The sequence below is a fragment of the Heterodontus francisci genome, chromosome 10 (genome assembly GCF_036365525.1).
Source record: "Heterodontus francisci isolate sHetFra1 chromosome 10, sHetFra1.hap1, whole genome shotgun sequence".
Lineage (NCBI taxonomy): Eukaryota > Metazoa > Chordata > Chondrichthyes > Heterodontiformes > Heterodontidae > Heterodontus > Heterodontus francisci.
This window is the reverse complement of record NC_090380.1, coordinates 44,088,322-44,111,681: the sequence shown is the minus strand read 5'-3', so window position 1 is coordinate 44,111,681 and position 23,360 is coordinate 44,088,322. Positions and strand designations below refer to the sequence as shown.

General features: G+C 41.7%; 1 protein-coding gene across 9 annotated transcripts in view; it reads left to right on the top strand.

Annotated features, from left to right (window-relative positions):
* LOC137374430 (rho guanine nucleotide exchange factor TIAM1-like) overlaps nucleotides 1-23,360 on the top strand; it is a 428,220-nt gene that overhangs the window by 336,396 nt on the left and 68,464 nt on the right. The window contains exon 1 of one of the 9 annotated variants that reach the window (XM_068040532.1): nucleotides 8,598-9,112. The exons of 7 other annotated variants lie outside the window; for them this stretch is intronic. In XM_068040532.1, coding sequence (XP_067896633.1) covers nucleotides 9,026-9,112 — 87 coding nt within the window. In that variant the 5' untranslated portion in view covers nucleotides 8,598-9,025. Of the gene's footprint in view, nucleotides 1-8,597; nucleotides 9,137-23,360 lie in introns of those variants that run through there. One more of the 9 variants, XM_068040536.1, reaches the window with a different exon arrangement.

The window sequence follows — 23,360 nt, the reverse complement described above, 5'->3', positions numbered from 1 at the left end:
CCATTATCATGGAGGAGGAGCAGCACAGGATGGAGCTGAGGCACCATTCATAGAGGAAACAACCAACCATATAGTACCTTTCCAGCCCTGGTGAAGTCATTGGACTTTGTGCAGCAGTGTTCTGTATCCTTGTGGTTGAGGGAATTGCCAGTCAGTGCCCATCCCTTGACGTGAAATGAGTTACATTTCTGTGAGGCTGAGTGGCACCCAAATCTAAGAATCATATTCCCTATTTGCACTTCCTATTACTTCCTTTATATCCACTTTCAGCTGTGATTTCCTCCCAAATATTGATTAGCCTGCCAATAAACATTGGCAAAGTTTGCCACATGAGTAATGGCTATCTGAAAAAGAATGACGAGCATCTGCAGAACAACAAGGAAACAACACCTTCAGGCAAGGAGTTGAAATAAGACCATAATGCAATCCAAGGAAACAAATATAAGCATATTTTGTAATACTCATGTGCACAAGTACAATATTTTACTGATGTTTTAAAAAATATATAAATACAGAAAATGCTGGAAATACACAGCAGGTCAGACAGCACCTATGGAGAGAGAAACAGAGTTAACATTCCAGGTCAATGACTTTTCATCAGAACTGAAAAAAGTTAGAGATGCAGCAGGTTTTGAGCAAGTACTGGGGTGGAAAAAGAGCAATAGGGAAAGTCTGTGACAGGATGGAAGGCAGGAGTGATTAAATGACAAAAGGGATGATAGTGCAAGGCAAGGGGATTGGTAATGGGACAAGTAAAGAAACAAAAGATAGGGCTCAAGGACCTGTAAATGACAACAGCAGAATCATTACCAACAGCTGCTGTCCAAAAAAATAGGAGCAGTGGTTATGATCTGAAATTGTTGAACTCAGATGTTGAGTCCGGAAGGCTGTAAAGTGCCTTTTACTTGTATCTTTTGAAATGTTGGTAAAATTTATGTATAGCATTCCACTTTTATAGTGCCAATCCTGACTCTTATGATTTTTTATGTCTTCTATGCTATAATGATATTCTTGCATTGTTGGGGGGGGGGGTAGTATAAGGGTATGAAAGGGTTAATGTTTGAGACAGTGAGAATAACCCCTCCCAATCTAGTAGTAATGATGATGTAATAGTCACATGTTAATAGACTTGGAAGAAGCAAGAAGCATGGGGAAGCAGTGGCGTAGTGGTAATGTCACAAGACTAGTAACCCAGAGCCCCAGGCTAATACAATTAATAAAATCTGGAATTAAATGTTAGACTTGTGGTGACCATGAAACCATTGTCAATTGTTGTAAAAAAAAACCACATCTGGTTCACTAAAGTTCTTTGGGGAAGGAAATCTGCCATCCTTACCTGGTCTGACCTACATGTGAATTCAGACCCACAGCAATGTGGTTGACTGTTGAAATGCCCTAGCCAGCCACTCACTTGTATCAAACTGCCGACTGGACAAATCTATCAGAGCTAGCGGCACAGTGATATACAGTTGGGAAGGAGTTGCCCTGGGAGTCCTCAACATTGACTCCAGACCTCATGAAGTCTCATGGCATCAGGTTAAACATGGACAAGGAACTCTCCTACTGATTAGCACCTACTGCACCCTCCCCCCCTCCCCCCAAAATCTGGCTGCTGAATCAGTACTTCTGTATGTTGAACACCAATCGGAAGAAGCACTGAGGGTATCAAGAGCACAGAATGTAGTCTGGGTGGTGGACCACTACTGACAGAGTTGCCAGAGTCAGTAAGAACATTGTCAAGAACATAGCTGCTAGACTGGGTCAGCGGCAGGTGGTGAGGGAACCAAAATGAGGCCCCTACTTGACCTCGTCCTCAGCAATCTACCTGTCGCACATGCATCTGCCCATGACAGATTTGCTAGGAGTGACCACCGCACAGTCCTTGTGGAGACAAAGTCCTGTTTTCACATTGAGAGAACCCTCCATCGTGTTGTGTGGCACTACCATCATGCTAAATAGATAGATTCTGAACAAATTCAAAACTGGGCATCCATGAGGCGCTGTGGGCCATCAGCAGCAGCAGAATTTTATTCGACCACAATTCGTAACCTCATGGCCTGGCATAGCCCCCATTCTACCATTACCATCAAGCCAGGGAACAAACCCTGGTTCAATGAAGAGTGCAGAAGCAGCACCAGGCATTCCTAAGAATGAGGTGTCAGCCTGGTGAAGCTAGGGCTACTTGCATGCCAAACAGCTGAAGCAGCATGCAATAGACCAAAGCGATCCCATAACCAATGGTTCAGGTCTAAGCTCTGCAATCCTGCCATATCCAGTCGTTAATGGTGGTGGACAATTAAATACTGACAGGAGGAGGAGGCTCCACAAATATCCTCATCATTAATGATAGGGAGCCCAGCACATCATGCAAAATACCAGGTTGAAACTTTTGCATCCATCAGCCAGAAGTGCTGAGTGGATGATCCATCGTGGCCTCCTCCTGAAGTCTCCAGCATCACAGATGGCAGTCTTCAGCCAACCCGATACAGTCTACGTGATATCAAGAAACAACTGAAGGCACTGGACACTATAATGACTATGGGCTGTGACAATATTCCAGCAATAGTACTGAAGAATTGCCCTCCAGAACTAACGGTGCCCCTAGCCAAACTGTTCCAGTACGGCTACAACACTGGTATCTACCCGGCAATGTGGAAAATTGCCCAGATGTGTCCTGTGCACAAAAAGCATGACAAATCCAACCCGGCCAATTACCGTCTTATCAGTCTACTCTTGATCATCAGCAAAGTGATAGAAGGGGCCGTCGACAGTGCTATCATGTGGCACTTGCTCAGCAATTACCTGCTCGGTGACGTTCAGTTTGGGTTCCGCCACAGCCACTCAGCTCCTGACCTCATTACAGCCTTGGTTCAAACATGGACAAAAGAGCTGAATTCCAGAGGTGAGGTGAGAGTGACTGCCCTTGACATCAAGGCAGCATTTGACCGAGTATGGCATCAAAGAGCCCTAGCAAAACTGGAGTCAATGGGAATCAGGGGGAAAACCCTCAGCTGGTTGGAGTCATACCTAGCACAAAGGAAGCTGGTTATGGTTGTTGGAGGTCAATCATCACAGTCCCAGGATATCAGTGCATGAATTCCTCAGGGTAGTGTCCTAGGCCAAACCATCTTCAGCTGGTTCAATAACCATCCCTCCATCATAAGGTCAGAAGTGGGAATGTTCACTGATTGCACAATGTTCAGCACCATTCAGATACTGAAGCAGCACATGTCCATATGCAGCAAGACCTGGACAACATGCAGGCCTGGACTGATAAGTGGCAAGTAACAATCGCGCCACAGAAGTGGCAGGCAATGGCTATCTCAAACAAGAGAGAATCTAACCATCTCTCCTTGTCATTCAATGGCATTACCATCGCTAAATCTCCCACTATCAACATCGTGAGGGTTACCATTGACCAGAAACTGAACTGGACCAGCCACATAAATGCTGTAGCTACAACAGCAGGTCAGAGGCTGGGAATTCTGCGGCGAGTAACTCACCTCTTGACTCCCCAGTGCCTATCCACCAAGATACAAGTCAGGAGTGTGATAGAATACTCTCCACTTGCCTGGATGAGTGCAGCTCCAACAACACTCAAGAAGCTCGATAGCATCCAGGGCAAAGCAGCCTGCTTGATTGGCACCCAATCCACAAACAATCACTCCCTCCAACTCCGACGCACAGTTACAGCAGTGTGATCCATCTGCAAGATGCACTGCAGCAACTCACCAAGGCTCCTTCGACAGCACTTTCCAAACCTGCGACGTCCACCACCTAGAAGGACAAGGGCAGCAGATGCATGGGAATACCACCACCTGCAAGTTCCCCTCCAAGTCACACACCATCCTGACTAGGAACTATATCGTCATTCCTTTACTGTTGTTGGGCCAAAATCCTGGAACTCCTTTCCCAGCAGCACTATGGGTGTACCTACACCCCAAGGACTGCAGCGGTTCAAGAAGGCAGCCCACTACCACTTTCTTGACCAATTGGGGATGGGCAATAAATGCTGCCCTAGCCAGCGACGCCCACATTCCATGAACTAATGTTAAAAAAAAATCATGACAGGTGCTTGCAAGACATGCTTACGGAGAGTGCATATAGTTGTGTAAATACAATAAATGAGTTATTATTAAGACATACACAGATTCCAAGAGTTCTGTAGGCAAAGCTTGACCGAGCATTTTAAATGCTGTCAACAATATACAATAGGGGGCAGAGGAAAAACCTTTACAACTTCTCTAACAATTTTCTAATATTTAGAATTATAGTGATCTTGACAATTCTTGTAAATCCATAATCACTGCAGTTGTAAATAGCCTTGCAGCAGGAGTAGGACACTGTTACGACCAGGTGAGAAGGGGTCTAGGGGTTCCCTCTCAGCCTTTGCCTGGTTTAACCGTAACCAGGTTTAATTTTAGAAACACCGTGGTTTTAGCTCCCCCTCGGCAAATCCTTGTTCACGGCTCCAATTGTATGGCAAAGAAATCAGACAGGTTTCCTTAGATTTAAACAAGAAAGGTAGAAGTTTATTAATCTTAAACTCTAATCCGGTTAACGACTACGAATATACGACACGACCACGCTAGCATGCATACGCAATAAACACACGCGCAGATAGAGACAGAAAAAGTAGAAAAGAATAAAGGGGAAAAGTTTGAGGCAATCTTGGGATTAGAATTAGGCCTTCGACAAGGTGCCACACAAGAGGCTGCTGCATAAGATAAGGATGCATGGCGTTAGGGGTAAAGTATTAGCATGGATAGAGGATTGGTTGACTAACAGGAAGCAGAGAGTGGGGATAAATGAGTGCTATTCTGGCTGGCAATCAGTCACTAGTGGTGTGCCTCAGGGCTCGGTGTTGGGACCGCAATTATTTACAATTTATATTGATGATTTGGAGTTGGGGACCACGTGTAGGGTGTCAAAGTTTGCAGATGACACTAAGGTGAGTGGCAGAGCAAAGTGTGCAGATGACTGTGAAACTTTGCAGAGGAACATAGATACATTGAGTGGGTGGGCAAAGGTCTGGCAGATGGAATACAATGTTAATAAATGTGAAGTCATTCATTTCGGTAGGAGTAACAGTAAAAAGGATTATTACTTGAATGGTAAAAAGTTGCAGCATGCTGCTATGCAGAGGGGCCTAGGTGTCCTTGTGCATGAATCGCAGAAGGTTGGTCTGCAGGTACAGCAAGTAATTAGGAAGGCAAATGGAATTTTGTCCTTCATTGCTAAAGGGATTGAGTTTAAAAGCAGAGAGGTTATGTTGCAGCTGTATAAGGTACTGGTGAGGCCGCACCTGGAGTACTGTGTGCAGTTTCGGTCTCCTTACTTGAGAAAGGATGTACTGGCACTGGAGAGGGTGCAGAGGAGGTTCACTAGGTTGATTCTGGAGTTGAGGGGGTTGGCTTATGAGGAGAGACTGAGTAGATTGGGATTATATTCATTGGAGTTCAGAAGAATGAGGGGGGATCTTATAGAAACATATAAAATCATGAAGGGAATAGATAAGATACAAGTAGAGAGGATGTTTCCACTGGCAGGTGAAGCTAGGACAAGAGGGCATAGCCTCAAGATTAGAGGGAGCAGATTTAGGACTGAATTGAGAAGGAACTTCTTCACCCAGAGGGTTGTTAATCTATGGAATTCCTTGCCCAGTGAAGTAGTTGACACTACTTCAGTAAACGTTTTTAAAGCTAAGGTAGATATCTTTTTGAACAATAAAGGAATTAAGGGATACGGTGAGAGCGCGGGTAAGTGGATCTGAGTCCACGAAAAGATCAGCCATGATCTTATTGAATGGCGCAGCAGGCTCGAGGGGCCGGACAGCCTACTCCTGCTCCTAGTTCTTATGATCTTATGATTAGAGTCCTTTGAGTTCAATGTGGAGTCTTTGGTTGCCGGTAAGTCCTGCTGTTCGTTGGGGCCCAGTTCTCGCTTCAACTTGTTTTGATGTCGGAGTCTTTTCTCTCTTGAGGTTCACTTGTCTTCCGTGGGTCCGGTGGCTTGGGTGAAAGCGAGTGAGAGAGACAGGCAGGAGAGATGCTTCCTTGTTCCAGCTTCAGTTGCAAAACTGCCTTCTGAATTCAAACTGCCTTGTGGCTAGTTCAAAAAAACTTGGACCAGCCAGTTAGTCTTGTGACCAGCTGGTTTAACCAGTCCTGTCTTTTGTGGATTCTATCATCTTAGCAGTCCCTGGAATGCTCTTCCTTACACCTTCAATATCTGGTGATCAAAATCCATTTGGGTCAGTTGGACCAGGGAGTAGTCCTTTGTCTCCACAAGCACTGTCTCTTAATATGCAAATGTCCTCCAGCCAAAGGTTTGGTGATCTCTTTAACAAGCCATTTCTTCACTCCTACAACAGATTAAAATCAATGTTCATATGATGAAATTAATATGCCTCATTCTTGGCAGCTGGGGTCTGCATGACAGACACTCATCTCCTTGATCCTGTTCTGCCATTCAGTTAGGTTATGGCTGATCTGTACCTCAATTCCTTTGATCCTTAGCCCTTGAAATAAAAAAAACTGTCAAATCTCAGACTTGAAAATTTGAATTCACCCAACATTCATAGCCCTTTAACGAACACAATTCCACATTTCCACCACCCTTTGAGTGAAAAGTGCTTCTTGATGTCACTTTCGCTCTAATTTTAAACTTGTTTTCCCCTTGCTTTTGCTTCCCTCACCAGAGTAAATAATGTCTCTGCATCTACACTATCAAATCTTTTTATCATTTTGAACATTTCAATCGTCTAAACTCAAGGGAATACAGCCTAAATTTATGTAAACCTGTTCTCTGTTTAGCCCTTTAAGCCCTGATATTCTGGTAAATCTTCACTGTGCCCTGTCCATGGGCAGTCTTTTCGGGTGTGGTGTGCAGAACTAAACATAATACTCCAGATGGAATCTGACTAAGGCTTTGTGTAACTAAGGCGTAACTTCCTTGAATGGAACTGCTAGAGTGAAGGGACTTGTTCATTTGCATTAGTAAAGCAAGTTGCAAGTTTATAACTTTCTGTTAAATCAGAATGCAAGAAAATAACTTCCTGAAGTGAGAATATTTGCAATTACTGCAGTTCAATATTAACAGAGGTTTTGAGAGATGTTTTAAGCAATGAAATGAATACTGTAATTATTCGGAGTAGCTGGGGCATCTGACGTGGTTCTCCATAAAAGTATAACTGTAGCAAAATTATTGTACAGTGCATTGATTTATAGAATTGTCAGGTATGAAACAGAAGTGTGCAAAATGTATGCAGTTCAAATTTTAATATTAAGAGCTTCATGGTTACTATTTGCTTATGTTAAATATTTGATATATTTAAATTAAAAATCACATTGTTTGTTTATGCTTAAATAGTTATTCTTTTTAAAATGTGTGATGTGCATTCTGAAAGCTCCCTCTGCTTTGTGTCCTTGTCTTGTAAATTCTTTATGACACTGCACTTCAAGTGTATGAAATACAAGTTTTAGCTTGTATACCCCACCCTTTAATTACATTATATTTACGCTCTCAGCATTGTAACAGCAGTAACTTTCATAAAACAATGCTTAGTATTTCAGCTGAATGAAAAAGAGCTGAACTTTGAGAGTATCTTGGCTCTTTGTGAGATGAAACAGATTTTGACACTGATGTTACAAACAGGTAGGCTAAGCAGGGTAGTTTAGAAAGTCTTCGACCAAGATTCTCTAAGAATGTCTGTAGCGTCCATCCAAATCTTTACCTAGAATTGATTAGAATCTGATCCAGCTGTTTCCATAAAACAACTGAAGAGAACTGAGCTTTGATTTTACGTAATGTTGCAAAATAATAGCTTAATATTTGTTTATATTTGACATGTAATGAACTTCAGTTAAGTAAAATATCAAATATGTGAAAAATTACTCTGTTTTGAAACTTTTCTGTGAATTATCATCTTAAAGTTAGAACCGTAGGTTTTGCTAAACTTGTCATATTTAGTTTTTGTCATTTGCTGTAATGTTTACAGATCTTCGTATTTGGTGCATTGTACAACTTGATTACTTTGTTCGAGTTGACAGTGTTGTTCAAGTTTGTCTTAATGGGAAAAATGTGTAGCTGGATGATCAGGCGAAACAGCTGTGCCTTTGTTTTGTATTTTGGGAAAATGCCATCTGTTCAAAATTCTTTGCTGGTTGCTTCTGAAGTGACTAGTGCTGTAGTTGAATTCAAAGAAATAAAAAAGGAAAATTGTTTATGAGTAATTTGTGAATAATCTTTTGTAGCAGTTATGAGTTGAATGATGTCACATTATTGGTTTTAGATAGTGTGAATAATTATTTGTGGATTTGGATGAAAAAAGGCAAAGAAATAATATTGAATTCCTCTGTGATGCTATCCAGAGAGCTGAAACTCGGCTTCAAAGAAGAACCTTTTCTTTACAGGGCTGAAAACATTGGCATCCTTTTACATGCAGCCCATTCAACTGCATAGAGCCACAGATGACATTTCCGGTCATTTTCTTTGCTGTGTTTGGTAGTTTTGTGCTATTTAGAACAGCTTTGCACAATTGAGTATTAGTATTCCAGTGAGGGACTAAACCAATCAGATGAACCAGCGCCCTAGGAAGCAGACAGTGACATTCCAATGTCAGTTTCAGCAGGCTGTCTTTCGTGTTTCTGCTAGTTCTTTTTGCTGCTGTTCATTGAGAGCACTTTTGTTGACAGGAACTACTCTTAGTTACTGGACATGCTGTAACAGATACAGGAATCCTAGTTCAGATAAACATTGCGGATTTAGGGTTGAGGTAGTTAGAATAGGATTACAGCATTTGCTCTATTCTGAACTGATTCTTTGTACTGCAGCTCTGCATAGCATAGAAAGAACAGCAAGCACAGTGCCTCGTATATTTGAGTTATTTTAAATATGAAGGAAAAACAAAAACTGATACGATTGATGAACCATCTGCCACGTTTTAAGATTCCAGTTGGTGAAAATTGGTGTTAAATGTACAACAAAACAGATTTATTCATTAGGTAAAGGGTTTCTTTTTACAATGTCAGTCTTCTGGAGAGTAAAACACAAGGCCAAAGACCAAGACATCAAAGGATCCTGTGACTCGATTTACGAGATGCTTTACTTGGTGAGAATCTCATTGTTTGTCTAGGTATGATCAAATAATCATGCTATATACAATATAGAAAATATTGTCTATGCTTTTAGAGAATATCTATTTTTGAGAATCTTTAAAAATCGTATTTGCTACAATCGGGTTTTGGCTGCAGCAGCGTCAATTCACATTAGCATTTCAAATTGTATTCATTATGCAGTATAAATAACAAATTAACAGAGATAACCTAAAATCCTTTGAGTCTCTTTTTTGATACTGGGTTGTAACAGTTATGTTCGAGAAAGCTGTAAAGTCTATTTTACAAAGAAGGCTTCTATTACTTTTATTGTTGTATGTAAACACAACTGAACTTTGACATTATCATTATTTGCTATAAAGTGGTTGATTATGGAACAATCAAACATATAATATTTGCAACTTGATTTGCACAGTATCTTCAAACAATCTGGATACATAGAATGCAAATGATTTTGATGGTAGAGGTTTATGTGTAATAAAATATGTTAAAATTAACCACAGTTTGAAAACTATATGTTGGAAGTGATGACACAGCAATGCAGTGCAACAGTATGCAGAGATTGGTAGAATGTGGTTTTTTATCTGTGGTTCTCCTTTGGTGAATCCCCAATTTCAGCCAGGCTGATTGGTGCAAGGATATGAAGAGTGGAAAAAAAATGTGTGCACCTCTTATCATTGAGATATGATAGTTTAGTGGTTAGTTTACTGGACTAGTAATCCAGAAATGCATGTTCAAATTCCACCATCGCAATTTGAATATTTTAATTAAATTTGAACTTAAAACACAATTTGGAAGTAAAACGTGACCATGAAGCTGTTGAATTGTTGTAAAAACACAACTGGTTCACTAATTCCTATAAGAAAGAATTTTAGCTATGAGGGGTTGTTTTCTTTGGAGCAGAGGGGGCTGAGGTGAGATTTAATTCAGGTGAATAAAATTATGAGGGGCCTTGATAGAGTGGATAGGAAGGACCAATTTCATTTGGCAGAGAGGTCAACAACCAAAGGGCATAGATTCAAAGTAATAGGCAGAAGGATTAGAGGAGTTGAGTTATTTTTTCACCCAGAGGGTGGTGGGGGACTGGAACTCACTGCCTGAAAGGATGGTAGAGGCAGAATTTCTCATTGCTTTAAAAAAATATTTGGATATGCACTTCAAGTACCACAGCCTACAGGGGTACGGACAAAGAGCTGGAAGGTGGGATAAGTCTCGATATCTTATTGTGTCTGCGCCAGTCGAAAATGAGCCAATTGGCCTCTTTCTGTACCGTAAATCTTTGAGTGTTTCTCTGAAGCAAACCTGCTGTCCTTAACTAGTTTGGTCTATATGTGACTCCAGTCCCACAGCAACATGCTTGACTCTTAACTGCTCTCTGAAGTGGCCTACCACATCACTCACTGCCAGCAATGTCTACACTCCAAGAATGAATAATAAAAGAAATTGTGACTAACATTATTAGGCTACTCACCCTACTCTACCAGAAAATTGTTGGATGGTGTGGGAAATTTGAGTAAAAAAGATTATAATATGCCTGTTATTTTCTGCAGCAGCAGCTTGCATCTGACTGAAGTGTTGCTAGGTTACAATACCTGTAGATGACAATGATGCAATGCAAATTTATATTAAAAAGAGGTCATTCAATGGAATGCAAAACCTTCCTGCACGTTGACTGTTTCAACCATTTTATTTAGTTTTATTTTCCCGAGATGGGTTATACTAGTAATTTAATTTTTTACTCGTGCTTTTCTTTTGGTTTTTCTTAGATTTTTAAATTTTTCATACTTCAACTTCCTTTATTCCTAGCTCTCCATTGTACATTTATGAATTTTTATGTCTGTTTATCTATCAGTAAAAGCAAATTTTGTGTGTAATGCAGTTAGATAATTTTTAGTTTAATATATAATGAATTTTTAAAAGTCGTAATTAGTGTAAGATTTCCATTTACCTCTAATATAATGCTTCTGTGCTACATCATACATGTCGAAATGGTAACTTGACTTTGTGAGAGTTAGTTTTGTCTTGTGTGTTAGAGTTAACGTGTGATGGGATGTAATGAATTTATGTGTTAACGTTAATGGATCGGATGCAATGTTTGGTTCATGCCCCTAAAATTGCTCCTGGCAATAACCGAAAACAACACATAAGTGCATTGATCCTGCATTACTAGTGGTTTCGCTTGTTTCGACTTGTCAAGCAGCAATTCAATTTTTTTTCCCTAAATTCCTAAGCCCTGACTTTTAACAAAGATATATGATTGATACCTGATAAAAGCTGGCATCACAGCAGTGCAGGTGGGAAAAGGTGGATAAAGGGGTCAAAACAGACAGACCTAGTATGTGGGGCAGTAGGGAAACTGATACAAATTTCTAAAGTGGTGTACAGAATGCCTTAACTACCTTTAGGAAGGGCTCCATATACCACTAACATCCTAATGTGCACGTATTCTTTGTTGTTGATAAATATAAACATTCTAATTGCTAACAGTTCTCAGAGGATGAGAGAGAAATGGAGACACACATAGTGGGGTTGATTTTCTGCCCTGTTCCTGATACCATTCCATCTTCTGCCATTTTGTTTGAGGCTTTAGATAAGGGGCCAAGTCACCCATCAGAAATAGGCAAGAAACTCATTATGAAATGCAAATCAAGATCCTATGTTATTAATCGGACCCTGATATGATTTCAAAGTACCAGTGGACGGAGCACATGCTTTGTGCGCATAAATGTATTCATTAATATTTCTCCTGGCCCCACAATATTTGACCCACTGCATCCGTGATCATCTCTGATCCTCCCCTGGGATTGTGTCTCTTCACACCCCCTTAAATATAACTGAACCGGTTCAGCTCTGTGGAGAAACCACCAGATTTCTTCGCTGTCCCCCCCTCTTAATTGGTAACTTGTTGCAAATGTAGAGGCAACTTACCACACATATGGTAATGAGGCTCGCCCAGAAAAATGATTTGGGTCCATGACAACCTTCAGAGGTGCACTCTGCCTGCCTCGCATCAAAATATGCCAGGATGTCTTTCTGTATCTTAATTTAAGTCCATTTTGTAAATTAAAAAACAAATGAATTGAATTTTAAAATCTCTAATTATCATCTAGTTAGTGATTTGAAATTTTGCATTTTCTTTTAGCTGTGATTTAAGGAGAAACATCCAGGAACCAATCACAAAACAAATTCTGTGTTTCCCTCTGCAACTAACAAATGTGCTGCCAGACATGAGATGGGATGAAATTTTTGTCAGAAAATGTTTTGAGAGAATTGTGTGAACCCAATGGTCAGATTGCACTTAATTGTGAGTAGCTGGCTTGTTGAAAAATGCCCCTCAGGGTAAAGCCTGGCTCCCCGACCCGAACCCGACAAGACCCGACTACGTGTCGGGTTTGGGTTGGGTCGAAACTCCCAAGTCCAGCATTCGGGCTCGGCTCGGGTCGGGTCGAGCTGGTCGGTGCTGCTTCCGGGAAGTCACGGGATCAGGCTTACCCATGATTCCCCACAACTCCAGCTGCAGGAATAGCTTGCTACCGGAACGGATGAGGGGTATTCAGGTTGGATCGGGCGCGAAAAAAAATTAAGGGCTCGGGTCGGGTTCGGGTTGCCTGTGTTCGGGTCTGGTTTTAATTTTATACCCAAGCCTGGCTTTACCTCAGGGAAGAGAACCCGCATCAGGGGCGAAGACCCTGTGATATTCAGTCATGAATGTTCCTAGGAGCCCTCAGCATTGACTCTGGATCTCATGGCTTTATGTCAAACTAAGACAAAGAGATCTCCCACCAATTGCCATCTATTCCCCTACCCCCACTACCACCCCCCCCCAACCCCACCTTCAACTGAACAATCTGTACTGTTCCATGTTCAACCTCACTTGAAGTGCTGAGGTTAATGAGGGGCACGGAATGCACTTTGGGTGGTGAACTAGCCTGTCACGAGCACATCTACTCAAGATTGCATTGGTCGCAGTGACCACTGCACGGTTCTTATGAAGAGAATAGTCTTTTCTCCACAATGAGGACACATTCCATCATGTAGCATAGCAATACTGTTGTGGTAAGTGCAACAGATTAAGACAGATCTAGCAGTCCAAAACTGGGCATCCAATGGCCATCAGAAACAGAACCTGCAAGCTCGTAGCCCATCGCATCGCTCTTTCCTCCGTTGCCATCAAGCTGACAGACCACACTTGGTTCAAAAGAGTATGTAGAAGGGCATGCAAGGAGCAACACCGGGCATACTTTAAAATGAGGTACTAAACTAGTGAAGCTCACCACCTGCATGCTAAACACCAAAACCAGCATTCCAAGGACCGCGCTAAGCAGTTCCATAGCCAATGGATTAAAGCAAAACTTTGTAGTCCTACCATATCTAGTCAATGGTGGTGGGCAATCGGCAATGAACAAAAGGAAGAGTTCTATGAGCATATAGAATATGGCAGAGCTTAGCACAAGTGAGCACGCAAGCATCTTCAGCCAAAAGTTCAGACTAAACGTTACTCTTCCTCCTCCTGATACCCCAGCCACAGATGCCAGTGTTCAGCCAATTCAGGTTATTCCATATGCCACTAAATAACATTGTGCACTGAACACAGCAAAGACTGTGAACCCTAACAACAATAGTGCTGAGAAACTAGCCTTCCCTCAAGTTGTTTTGGCATAGCTATGACACTGCTATCAACCTCAGAATGTGGAAAAAGGTCCAGCTGTGCCCTATCTTCTTGTATGTAGTAAGGGATTAAAATTAAAAATGTGTGCGAAGAGACCCCAGATTACTTTTAGGCAGAACCAGACCTCTTCCTTCTGTAATAATCATTTGTTGGTGTGGACTCCTCCTCTTCAACTAAACACAGACAGTTGGGAGGGAGTTGCCCTGGGAGTCCTTAACATTGACTCCAGACCCCATGAAGTCTCATGGCATCAGGTCAAAAATGGACAAGGGAATCTCCTGCTGATTACCCATCTACCACACCCCCTCGGCTGACGAATCAGTGCTTCTCCATTTTGAACATCAATTGGAAGAAGCACTGAGGGTGGCAAGGGCACAGAATGTACTCTGGGTGACGGACTTTAATGCCCATCACGAAGAGTGACTCGGTAGCACCACTACTGACCAAGCTGGCTGAGTCCTAAAGGACTTAGCTGCTAGACTCTGTCTGTGGCAGGTGATGAGGGAAAAACATACTAGACCTTGTCCTCACCAATCTACCTGTCGCAGATGCATCTGTCAATCACTGACAGTATTGGTAAGAGTAACCATCGCACAGTCCTTGTGGAGACGAAGTCCCGTCTTCACATTGAGGATACCCACCATCATGTCGTGTGGCACTACCACTGTGCTAAATGGAATAGATTACGAACAGATCTAGCAAGTCAAAACTGGGCATCCATGAGGTGCTGGGGGCCATCAGCAGCAGCAGAATTGTATTCAACCACAATCTGTAACCTCATGCCTGCCATATCCCCCACTCTCCCGTTACCATCAAGCTGGGGGACAAACCCTGGTTCAATGAAGAGTGCAGGAGAGCATGCCAGGAGCAGCACCAGGCACACCTGGTGTCAACTTGGTGAAGCTACTACAGGACTACTTGCATGTCATACAGCAGAAGCAGCATGCAATAGACAGACCAAAGTGATTCCACAACCAACGGATCAGATCTAAGCTCAGCAGTCCTGCCACATACAGTCATAAATGGTGGTGGACAATTAAGCAACTAACAAGAGGAAGCTCCACAAATATCCCCATCCTCAACAATGAGGGAGCCCAGCACATCAGTGCAAAAGACAAGGCTGAAGCATTTGCATCCATCTTCAACCAGATCCATCTTGGCCTCCTCCTGAAGTCACCAGCATCACAGATGCCAGTCTTCAGCCAATCCGATTCAGTCCACGTGATATCAAGAAACGGCTGAAGACACTGGACCCTGCAAAGGCTATGGGCCCTGACAACCTGACAACATTCCAGCAATAGTACTGAAGACTTGTGCTCCAGAACTGGCTGCGCCCCTAACCAAGCTGTTCCAGTACAGCTACAACACTGGCATCTACCCCACAATGTGGAAAATAGTCCAGGTATGTCCTGTAAACAAAAAGCAGGACAAAGCCAACCCAGCCAATTACCGCCCCACCAGTCTACTCTCAATCATCAGCAAAGTGACGGAACAGGTCGTCGACAGTGCTTTCAAGCAGCACTTGCTCAGCAATAACCTGCTCATTGATGCTCAGTTTGGGTTCCACCAGGGCCACTCAGCTCCTGACCTCATTACAGCCTTGGTTCAAACATGGACAAAAGAGCTGAACTCCAGAGGTGAGGTGAGAGTGACTGCCGTTGACATCAGGCAGCATTTGACCGAGTACGGCATCAAGGAGCCCTAGCAAAACTGGAGTCAATGGGAAAGCTTTCTGCTGGTTGGAGTCATACCCAGCGCAAAGGAAGATGGTTGTGGTTGTTGGAGGTCAATCATCTCAGTCCCAGGAGTTCTTCAGGGTAATGTCCTAGGCCCAACCATCTTCAGCTGCCTCATCAGTGACCTTCCCTTCATCATAATGTCAGGAGTGGGGATGTTCGCTGATGATTGCACAATGTTCAGCACAATTTGCAACTCCTCAGATACTGAAGCAGTCCATGTAGAAAAACCTGGACAACATCCAGGCCTGGGCTGATAAGTGGCAAGTAACATTCACGCCACACAAGTGCCAGGCAATGACCATCTCAACCAAGAGAGAATCTAACCCCCTCCCCTTCAATGGTATTACCATCGCTGAATCTCCCACTATCAACATCCTGGGGGTTGTCATTGACCAGAAACTGAACTGAAACAGCCACATAAATGCTGTGGCTACAAGAGCAGATCAGAGGCTGGGAATTCTGCGGCGGGTAACTCACCTCCTGACTCCCCAGCGCCTGTCGACCATCTACAAGAGACAAGTCAGGATTATGATGGAACACTCTCCACTTGCCTGGATGAGTGCAGCATCAATAACACCCAAGAAGCTCAACACCATCCAGGACAAAAGAGCCCACTTGATTAACACCTCATCCACCACCTTCAGCATTCACTCCCTTCATCACCAACGCACAGTTGCAGCAGTGTGTACCATCTGCAAGATGCACTGCAGCAACTCACCAAGGCACCTTCGACAGCACCTTCCAAACCCACGGCCTCTACCAACTAGAAGGGCAGCAGACGCATGACAACACCAGCACCTGCAAGTTTCCCTCCAAGCCCACACACCATCCTGACTTGGAACTAAATAGGAGCTCAGGGTATTGGGGGTAATGTGTTGGCATGGATTGAGGATTGGCTAACACACAAAAGACAGAGAGTCGGGATCAATGGGTCTTTTTCAGGTTGGAAAGCCGTAACTAGTGGGGTGCTACAAGTATCGATCCTAGGGCCTCAGCTATTTACTATCTACATTAATGACTTGGAGGAAGGGACAGAGTGTAGTGTATCCAAATTTGCTGACGATACAAAAATAGGTGGGAAGGCATGTTGTGATGAGGACACAAAGAATCTGCAAAGGGATATAGATAGGTTAAGTGAGTGGGCAAAAACTTGGCAGATAGAGTTCAAAGTGGGAAAGTGTGAGGTCATCCACTTTGGTAGGAAGAATAAAAAGGCAGATTATTATTTAGATGGAGAAAGACTACAAAATACTGCAGTACAGAGGGATCTGGGTGTTCTTGTGCATGAAGCACAAAAGGTTAGCATGCAGGTGCAGCAAATAATTAGGAAGGCAAATGGAATTTTGGCTTTTGCTAGGGGGTTAGAGTTTAAAAATAGGGAAGTCCTGTTACAACTGTACAGGGTATTGGTGAGGCCACAGCTGGAATACTGCGGACAGTTTTGGTCCCTGTATTTAAAGAAGGATATACCAGCATTGGAGGCAGTTCAGAAAAGGTTCACTTGGCTGATTCCTGGGATGAAGGGGCTGTCTTATCATAATGGCTAAACAGGTTAGGCCTTTATTCATTGGAGTTTAGAAGAATGAGAGGTGATTTTATTGAAACATATAAGATTTTAAGGGTGCTCGACAGGGTAGATGTTAAGAAGATGTTTCCACTAGTGGGGGAATCTCGAACTAGGGGACATAATTACAGAATAAGGGGGAACACATTTAAAACTGAGATGTGAAGGAATTTCTTGTCTCAGAGGGTGGTGAATCTCTGGAATTCTCTACCTCAGAGAGTTGTGGAGGTTAGGTCACTAAATGTATTTAAGGAGGATTTTTGAAATCTAGGGGAGTCGAGGGTTAGGCAGAGCAGGCCCGAAAGGGGAGTTGAGGACTGGGACAGATCAGCCATGATCTTATTGAATGGCGGGGCAGGCTTGAGGGGCTGAATGGTCTACTCCTGCTCCTATTTCTTATGTTCTTATGTTCTAAATCACTGTTCCTTCACTGTCGCTGGGTCAAAATCCTGGAACTCCCTTCCTAACAGCTTGGTGTACCTAAATCCCAAGGACTGCAGTGGTTCAAGAAGGCAGCTTGCCACCACATTCTCTAGGGTAATTAGGGATGGCAATCAATGCTGGCCTAGCCAATGATGCTCACGTGCCACGAATGAATTAAAAAAAAATCCTGGTAAATTTATGTTGCGCTCCCTCCAAGGCCAATATGTCCTTCCTATGGTGTGGTGCCTAGAACTGCTCACATTATTCCAGGTATGGTGTAACCAGGGCTTTGTATAGCTAAAACATAACTTCTATTGTATTCTCGTCCTCTAGATATAAAGGCCAGCATTCCATTCGCCTTCTTGAGAACTGCCAGTAATAGGAGGAAGAGCATACATAACATAATCTCTCAAAACTCATTGAGTAACATTACACATACCTGCCATTGTACCCAAAAAGGATGTAAAATTAACTCTAATTCTGTTTTTTTATGTGAGGCTCTTGGGAACTAAGAATCTTGAAGCTGACTGAGCAACATCAAATTTTTTTCAGCAGTATTCGAGAAAAATTAGGTTTAGTAAAGCCATAAACAAAAACTGAACTGAATCCCAATAGCTTAAACATGGAACAAGCATTCATTGTGGGTGCTGAATTAGTGATGTAATCTATTCATTCAGAAATCCACTAGTTGCTTGAAGTGTAGTTTGTTTTCAATAGAAATTGAAAACAAAGTCTCACTGTATTAACAACTACCCTGGATTCTGGTGAAAGAGAACAGTTTCGGGTAGAGTTTCTACCTGTTTGCGCTTGTTTTTAGTAGTACAATGGGTAAAATCAGCCGAAACAGTGCAAAAGACCAAGAAGTTTTAAACGTAAGTTTAGCCAAAGGTAAATTGAGCTTCCATGATCTTTAACACTTTAAATAATTTTTGCAAAAGCTTTCCCCTCTAACAAAACTGGCATTGTCCCCAGATCGAAATAATGAGGATGACAATTTTCCATCAATTGCACCAGTTTGTGAATGTTCAAAGAGGGTCTTCAAATTGAGCTCGTTTTTGTAGGCTTGTAGGTACTAGTTAAAAGTCTTTACAAATTAAAGAATATTTTAAAACTGACACTAGTGTACACTAATTAAATTAGTAAATGGTTTAGGTTTTTAAAGTCATTTTCAGTGATTTAAAATCAAGTTACCTGTAGGCGGAGGACTAGACACTCTTATTAAAAATGCTTTCTCTTTTGCAAAAAATGCATTTTCAACTTCATTAATAAAGCTGCGCCTGGTTACTGCACTTAACTACAGCAATTAATATTTTTTAATTTCAAGAAAAAAGTATTAGCACTGCTTCATAGAAGATTTTACATTTTTGATTATGCAAATGAATTTTTGCGGCAATTTGAACTGTAAGTTAACCAGTGCAATTGGCATGCAATTTCCTGGTTGCGTCCAAAGTGGAAACTATACAGTTTAAATATAAAGTTTAAAGTATACAGAATACCTCGCTTTAGTTTGTTTCAGGCAATAGCACTAGGCTGTATAAACTCTTCATCTATTTACAAAATGTTGCTAATATCAGTTCTATGCAGCAATGGATGCTGCTAGAAGGGTGAAAACCATCCACTTGAAAACATAATTTTACTTTGTATGTCAAATTATAATAGTGGTTAGAACTAATTGTTCATTGTATTTCTTAACAGATTTGTTGGAGCTTAGACTTTTCCATTAAGATTAGTTTGTCTAATGTTTGATCCTTTAATTTATATATATTTTAGCTGAAAATATAGTGTGGTGACTTACAAACAACCATGATTTTTAAATATTTGATTATCCAAACCACAAAATCTTTCTCACAAATACTTATAAAGTATTACTTTCCAGTTGGCCTTATTCTCAGGATTCAACGTTAAATCAGTTTAAGTATGGTTTACTAATTTGCTCTCATTGCTTTTTAGTCTAGTAATTTATAATTTCTACATCTGTAGCCTGTCTATTTTGGCTTGCTCAACTGTTCCTACCCTTCAAAGTGATAAAGCACTCTATCTGACTGCTCGTGCCATACAAGCTGGTTGCTGTGAAAGGGAAGCCATTCCAGTCTAATAGGAATTAAATTGTAAACACAGTGAATAGGAATGAGTGAGCACTATCTGATTCTTTTTGATGTCGATGTGATTAATTTGATCATGCTGTTGGCATTGATGGCTTGAACACAATATTATATATGTCAGGCCACATTTTCTGAAGTTGTGTCTCAGATATGAGTTTACAGATTAGAAAGATTTCCTTGTTAGTACTTTCATGGATTATACTAATTTTGAACCCACCATCGCTCACAAGTCGGGTAATTATTTTTGGTCGTGTCCACCAGTTGGCACGAGTTTTGAAATCCTTTCCAGGTACCTAACATATTTTTAAAACTTAATTCGCTAATAGTATTTGAGTTTGACAATAAATAAGTGAATGTTAACATTTTTCTTTATGGAAACCTGATTTTATTTTTGAATCAGTAGTGAAGTAGATTTTCTTCAATAAAATGCCTATGATTTGAACAAGCAGTGTGTGTCAATGCAAGCATAAATGAGGCTTTTTTACACTAAAGGATTAAATTAAACCTTACTATTTTTCAGCAGCAAGAATCACAATTTCAACTAATTGTAATGTTAAAAACCCTATAGATCACTGTGATGTCACATGGAACGCATTCTGGACTAGCCCAGCTATTTCATTATCTGATTCTAAAATACTGATGGCATTGTTATAGAATCAAAGAAAGTTTATGGCAGAAAGAGGCCACTTGGCCCATCATGTCCGTGCTGGCCAAAAAATGCCACCCAATCTAATCCCACTTTCCAGCATTTGGTCCGTAACCCTGCAGGTTACGACACTTCAGGTGCACATCCAGGCACCTTTTAAATGAGCTGAGGTTTTCTGCCTCTACCACCATTTCAGGCAGTGAGTTCCTGACCCCCACCACCCTCTGGGTGAAAAAAGTTTTCCTCATATCCCCGCTAATCTTTCTACCAATCACTTTAAATCTATGCCCCCTAGTCACTGACCCCCTCTGCTAAGGTAAATAGGCTCTTCCCATCCACCCAACCAGGCCCCTCACAATTTTGTACATCTCAATCAAATCTCCCCTCAGCCTCCTCTGTTCCTAGCCTATCCAATCTTTCCTTATAGCTGCAATATACCAGTCCTGGCAATGTCCTCGGAAATCTCCTCTATATCCTCAATTATATCCTTTCTGTAATGAGGTGACCAGAGCTGCACATAGTACTCAAGTTGTGGCCTAACTAATGTTTTATATAGCTCCAGCTTAACCTCCTTACTCTTGTATTCAATGCCTCAGCTAATAAAGGAAAGAATTCCATATGCCTTCTTAATCACCTTCATCGACCTGTCCTGCTACTTTCAGGGATATGTGAGCCTACACTCCAAGGTCCCTCACATCCTTTACACCCCTCAGTATCCTCCTATTTATTGTGTCTTCCTTTGCCTTGTTTGACCTCCCCAAATACATCACCTCACACTTCTCTGGGTTAAATTCCATTTGCTACTTTTCTACCCACATGACTAGTCCGTTGATATCTTCCTGCAGTCTACACCGATCAACCACACGGCCAATTTTTGTGTCACCTGCAAACTTCTTGATCATTTCCCCTACATATACATCCAAATCATTAATATATATCACAAAAGCAGGGGACCTAGTACTGAGCCCTGCGGAATCCCACTGGAAACAGCCTTCCAGAGACAAAACATCTGTCAACAATGACCCTTTGTTTCCTGCCACTAAGCCAATTTTGTATCCAGCCTGCTACATTCTCCTGGATCCCATGGGCTTTTTTTTTTTTTATCAGTCTGCCATGTGGGACCTTCTCAAAAGCCTTGCTAAAATCCATGTAGACCACATCAACTGCACTACCCTCATCAATCCTCCTTGTTACTTCCTCAAAAAATTCAATCAAGTTAGTGAGACATGATTTTCCCTTAACAAATCCATGCTGACTATCCTTGCTTAATCTGTGCCTTTCTAAGTGACAGTTTATCCTGTCTCTCAGAATTGATTCTAATAATTTGCCCACTACTGAGGTTAGACTGACTGGCTTGTAATTATTCCATCTGTCCCTCGCTCCCTTTTTAAACAAAGGTACAACCTTATCAGACCTCCAATCCTTTGGCACCACACCTGTATCCAGTGAGGATTGGCAAATGATGGTCAGATCTTCCATTATTTCCTACTTGGCTTTTATTTTTAAACATTCTGAGGTACATTTCATCCGGCCCTGGTGATTTATCCACTTTCAAGAATGCTAATCCTCTTAATACTTCCTCTCTCCCTGTGTTTGTTACATCCAGTACCTCGCACTCCTCCTCCTTAACTACAATGTCTGCATTGTCCCCCTCAAAGTATTTATTAAGAACTATCTCCACATCTTCTGCCTCCACACATAGGTTACCTTTTTGGTCTTTTATGGGTCCTGTTCTTTCCTTAGTTATCCTCTTACTCTTAATGTATTGATAAAACATCTTTGGGTTCTCCTTGATTTTACTTACCAATATTCTTTCATGCCCTCTCTTTGCTTTCCTAATTTCCTTTTTGATTTCACCCCTCCACTTTCTATACTCTTCTCAGCTTTCTGTAAATATTGAGTTCTCGGTGTCTGACATAAGCTTTCCTTTTCTGCCTTATCATACCCTGTAAGCTCCTTAACATCCAGGGGACTCTAGATTTGGCGGTCCCACCCTTTTTCTTTGTGGGAACATATTTACTTTGAACACCTTGAATCTCCCCTTTGAATGTCTCCCACTGCTCTGATACTGATTTACATTCAAGTAGCTGATTCCAGTCCACTTTTGCTAAATCACTTCTCAGCTTAGTAAAATTGGCTTTTCCCCAATTTAGAACTTTAGCTCTGGTTCTATCTTTGTCCTTTTCCATAATTATGTGAAAACTAACTGAATTATGATCACTACCACCAAAATGCTCTCCCACTGCCACTCCTTCCACCTGCCCAGCTTCATTACCTAAGATAATAAAAACAAGAAATGCTGGAAATACTCAGCAGGTCTGGCAGCATCTCTCCACAGATGCTGCCAGACCTGCTGAGTATTTCCAGCATTTCATGTTTTTATTTCAGATTTCCAGCGTCTGCAGTATTTTGCTTTTCTTTCATTACCCAAGACCAAGCCAGAACTGTATCCTCTCTTGGACTTGCTACATACTGGCCAGAAAAGTTCTCCTGAATGCGCCTTAAGAATTCTGTTCCCTCAATTCCTTTCACACTAAAATTATCCCAGTTAATATTGGGATAGTTAAAATCCCCTACTATTACAATCCTATTGTTTTTGCACTTCTCAGAGATTTGCCTACATATTTGCTCTTCTATCTCCCCCTGACTGTTCGGGGGTCTATAGTACACTACCATTGGTGTGACTGCCTCTTTTTTGATCCTAAGCTCAATCCATATGGTCTCAATTGATGATCCTTCTAACATATTGTCTCTTCTCACAGCTGTAATTGGTGCTCTAACCAAAATTGCCATCCCCTCCCTTTTTATCTCCTTCTCGATCTCATCTGAAAACCCTGTAACTAGGAACGTTGAGCTGCCATTCCTGTCCCTCTTTAAGCCATGTTTCCGTCATAGCTATGATATCGTACTGCAATGTTTCTATCTGTGCCCTCAGCTTGTCTGCTTTATTTGCTATACTCCTTGCATTGAAGTATATACCCTTGAGCATTGCCAAACTTTTTTTTATTTTCTATCCTGTCGTGGACAGTGCTATTAAGCGGCACTTGCTTAACAATAACCTGCTCAGTGAAGCTCAGTTTGGGATCTGCCATGGCCACTCA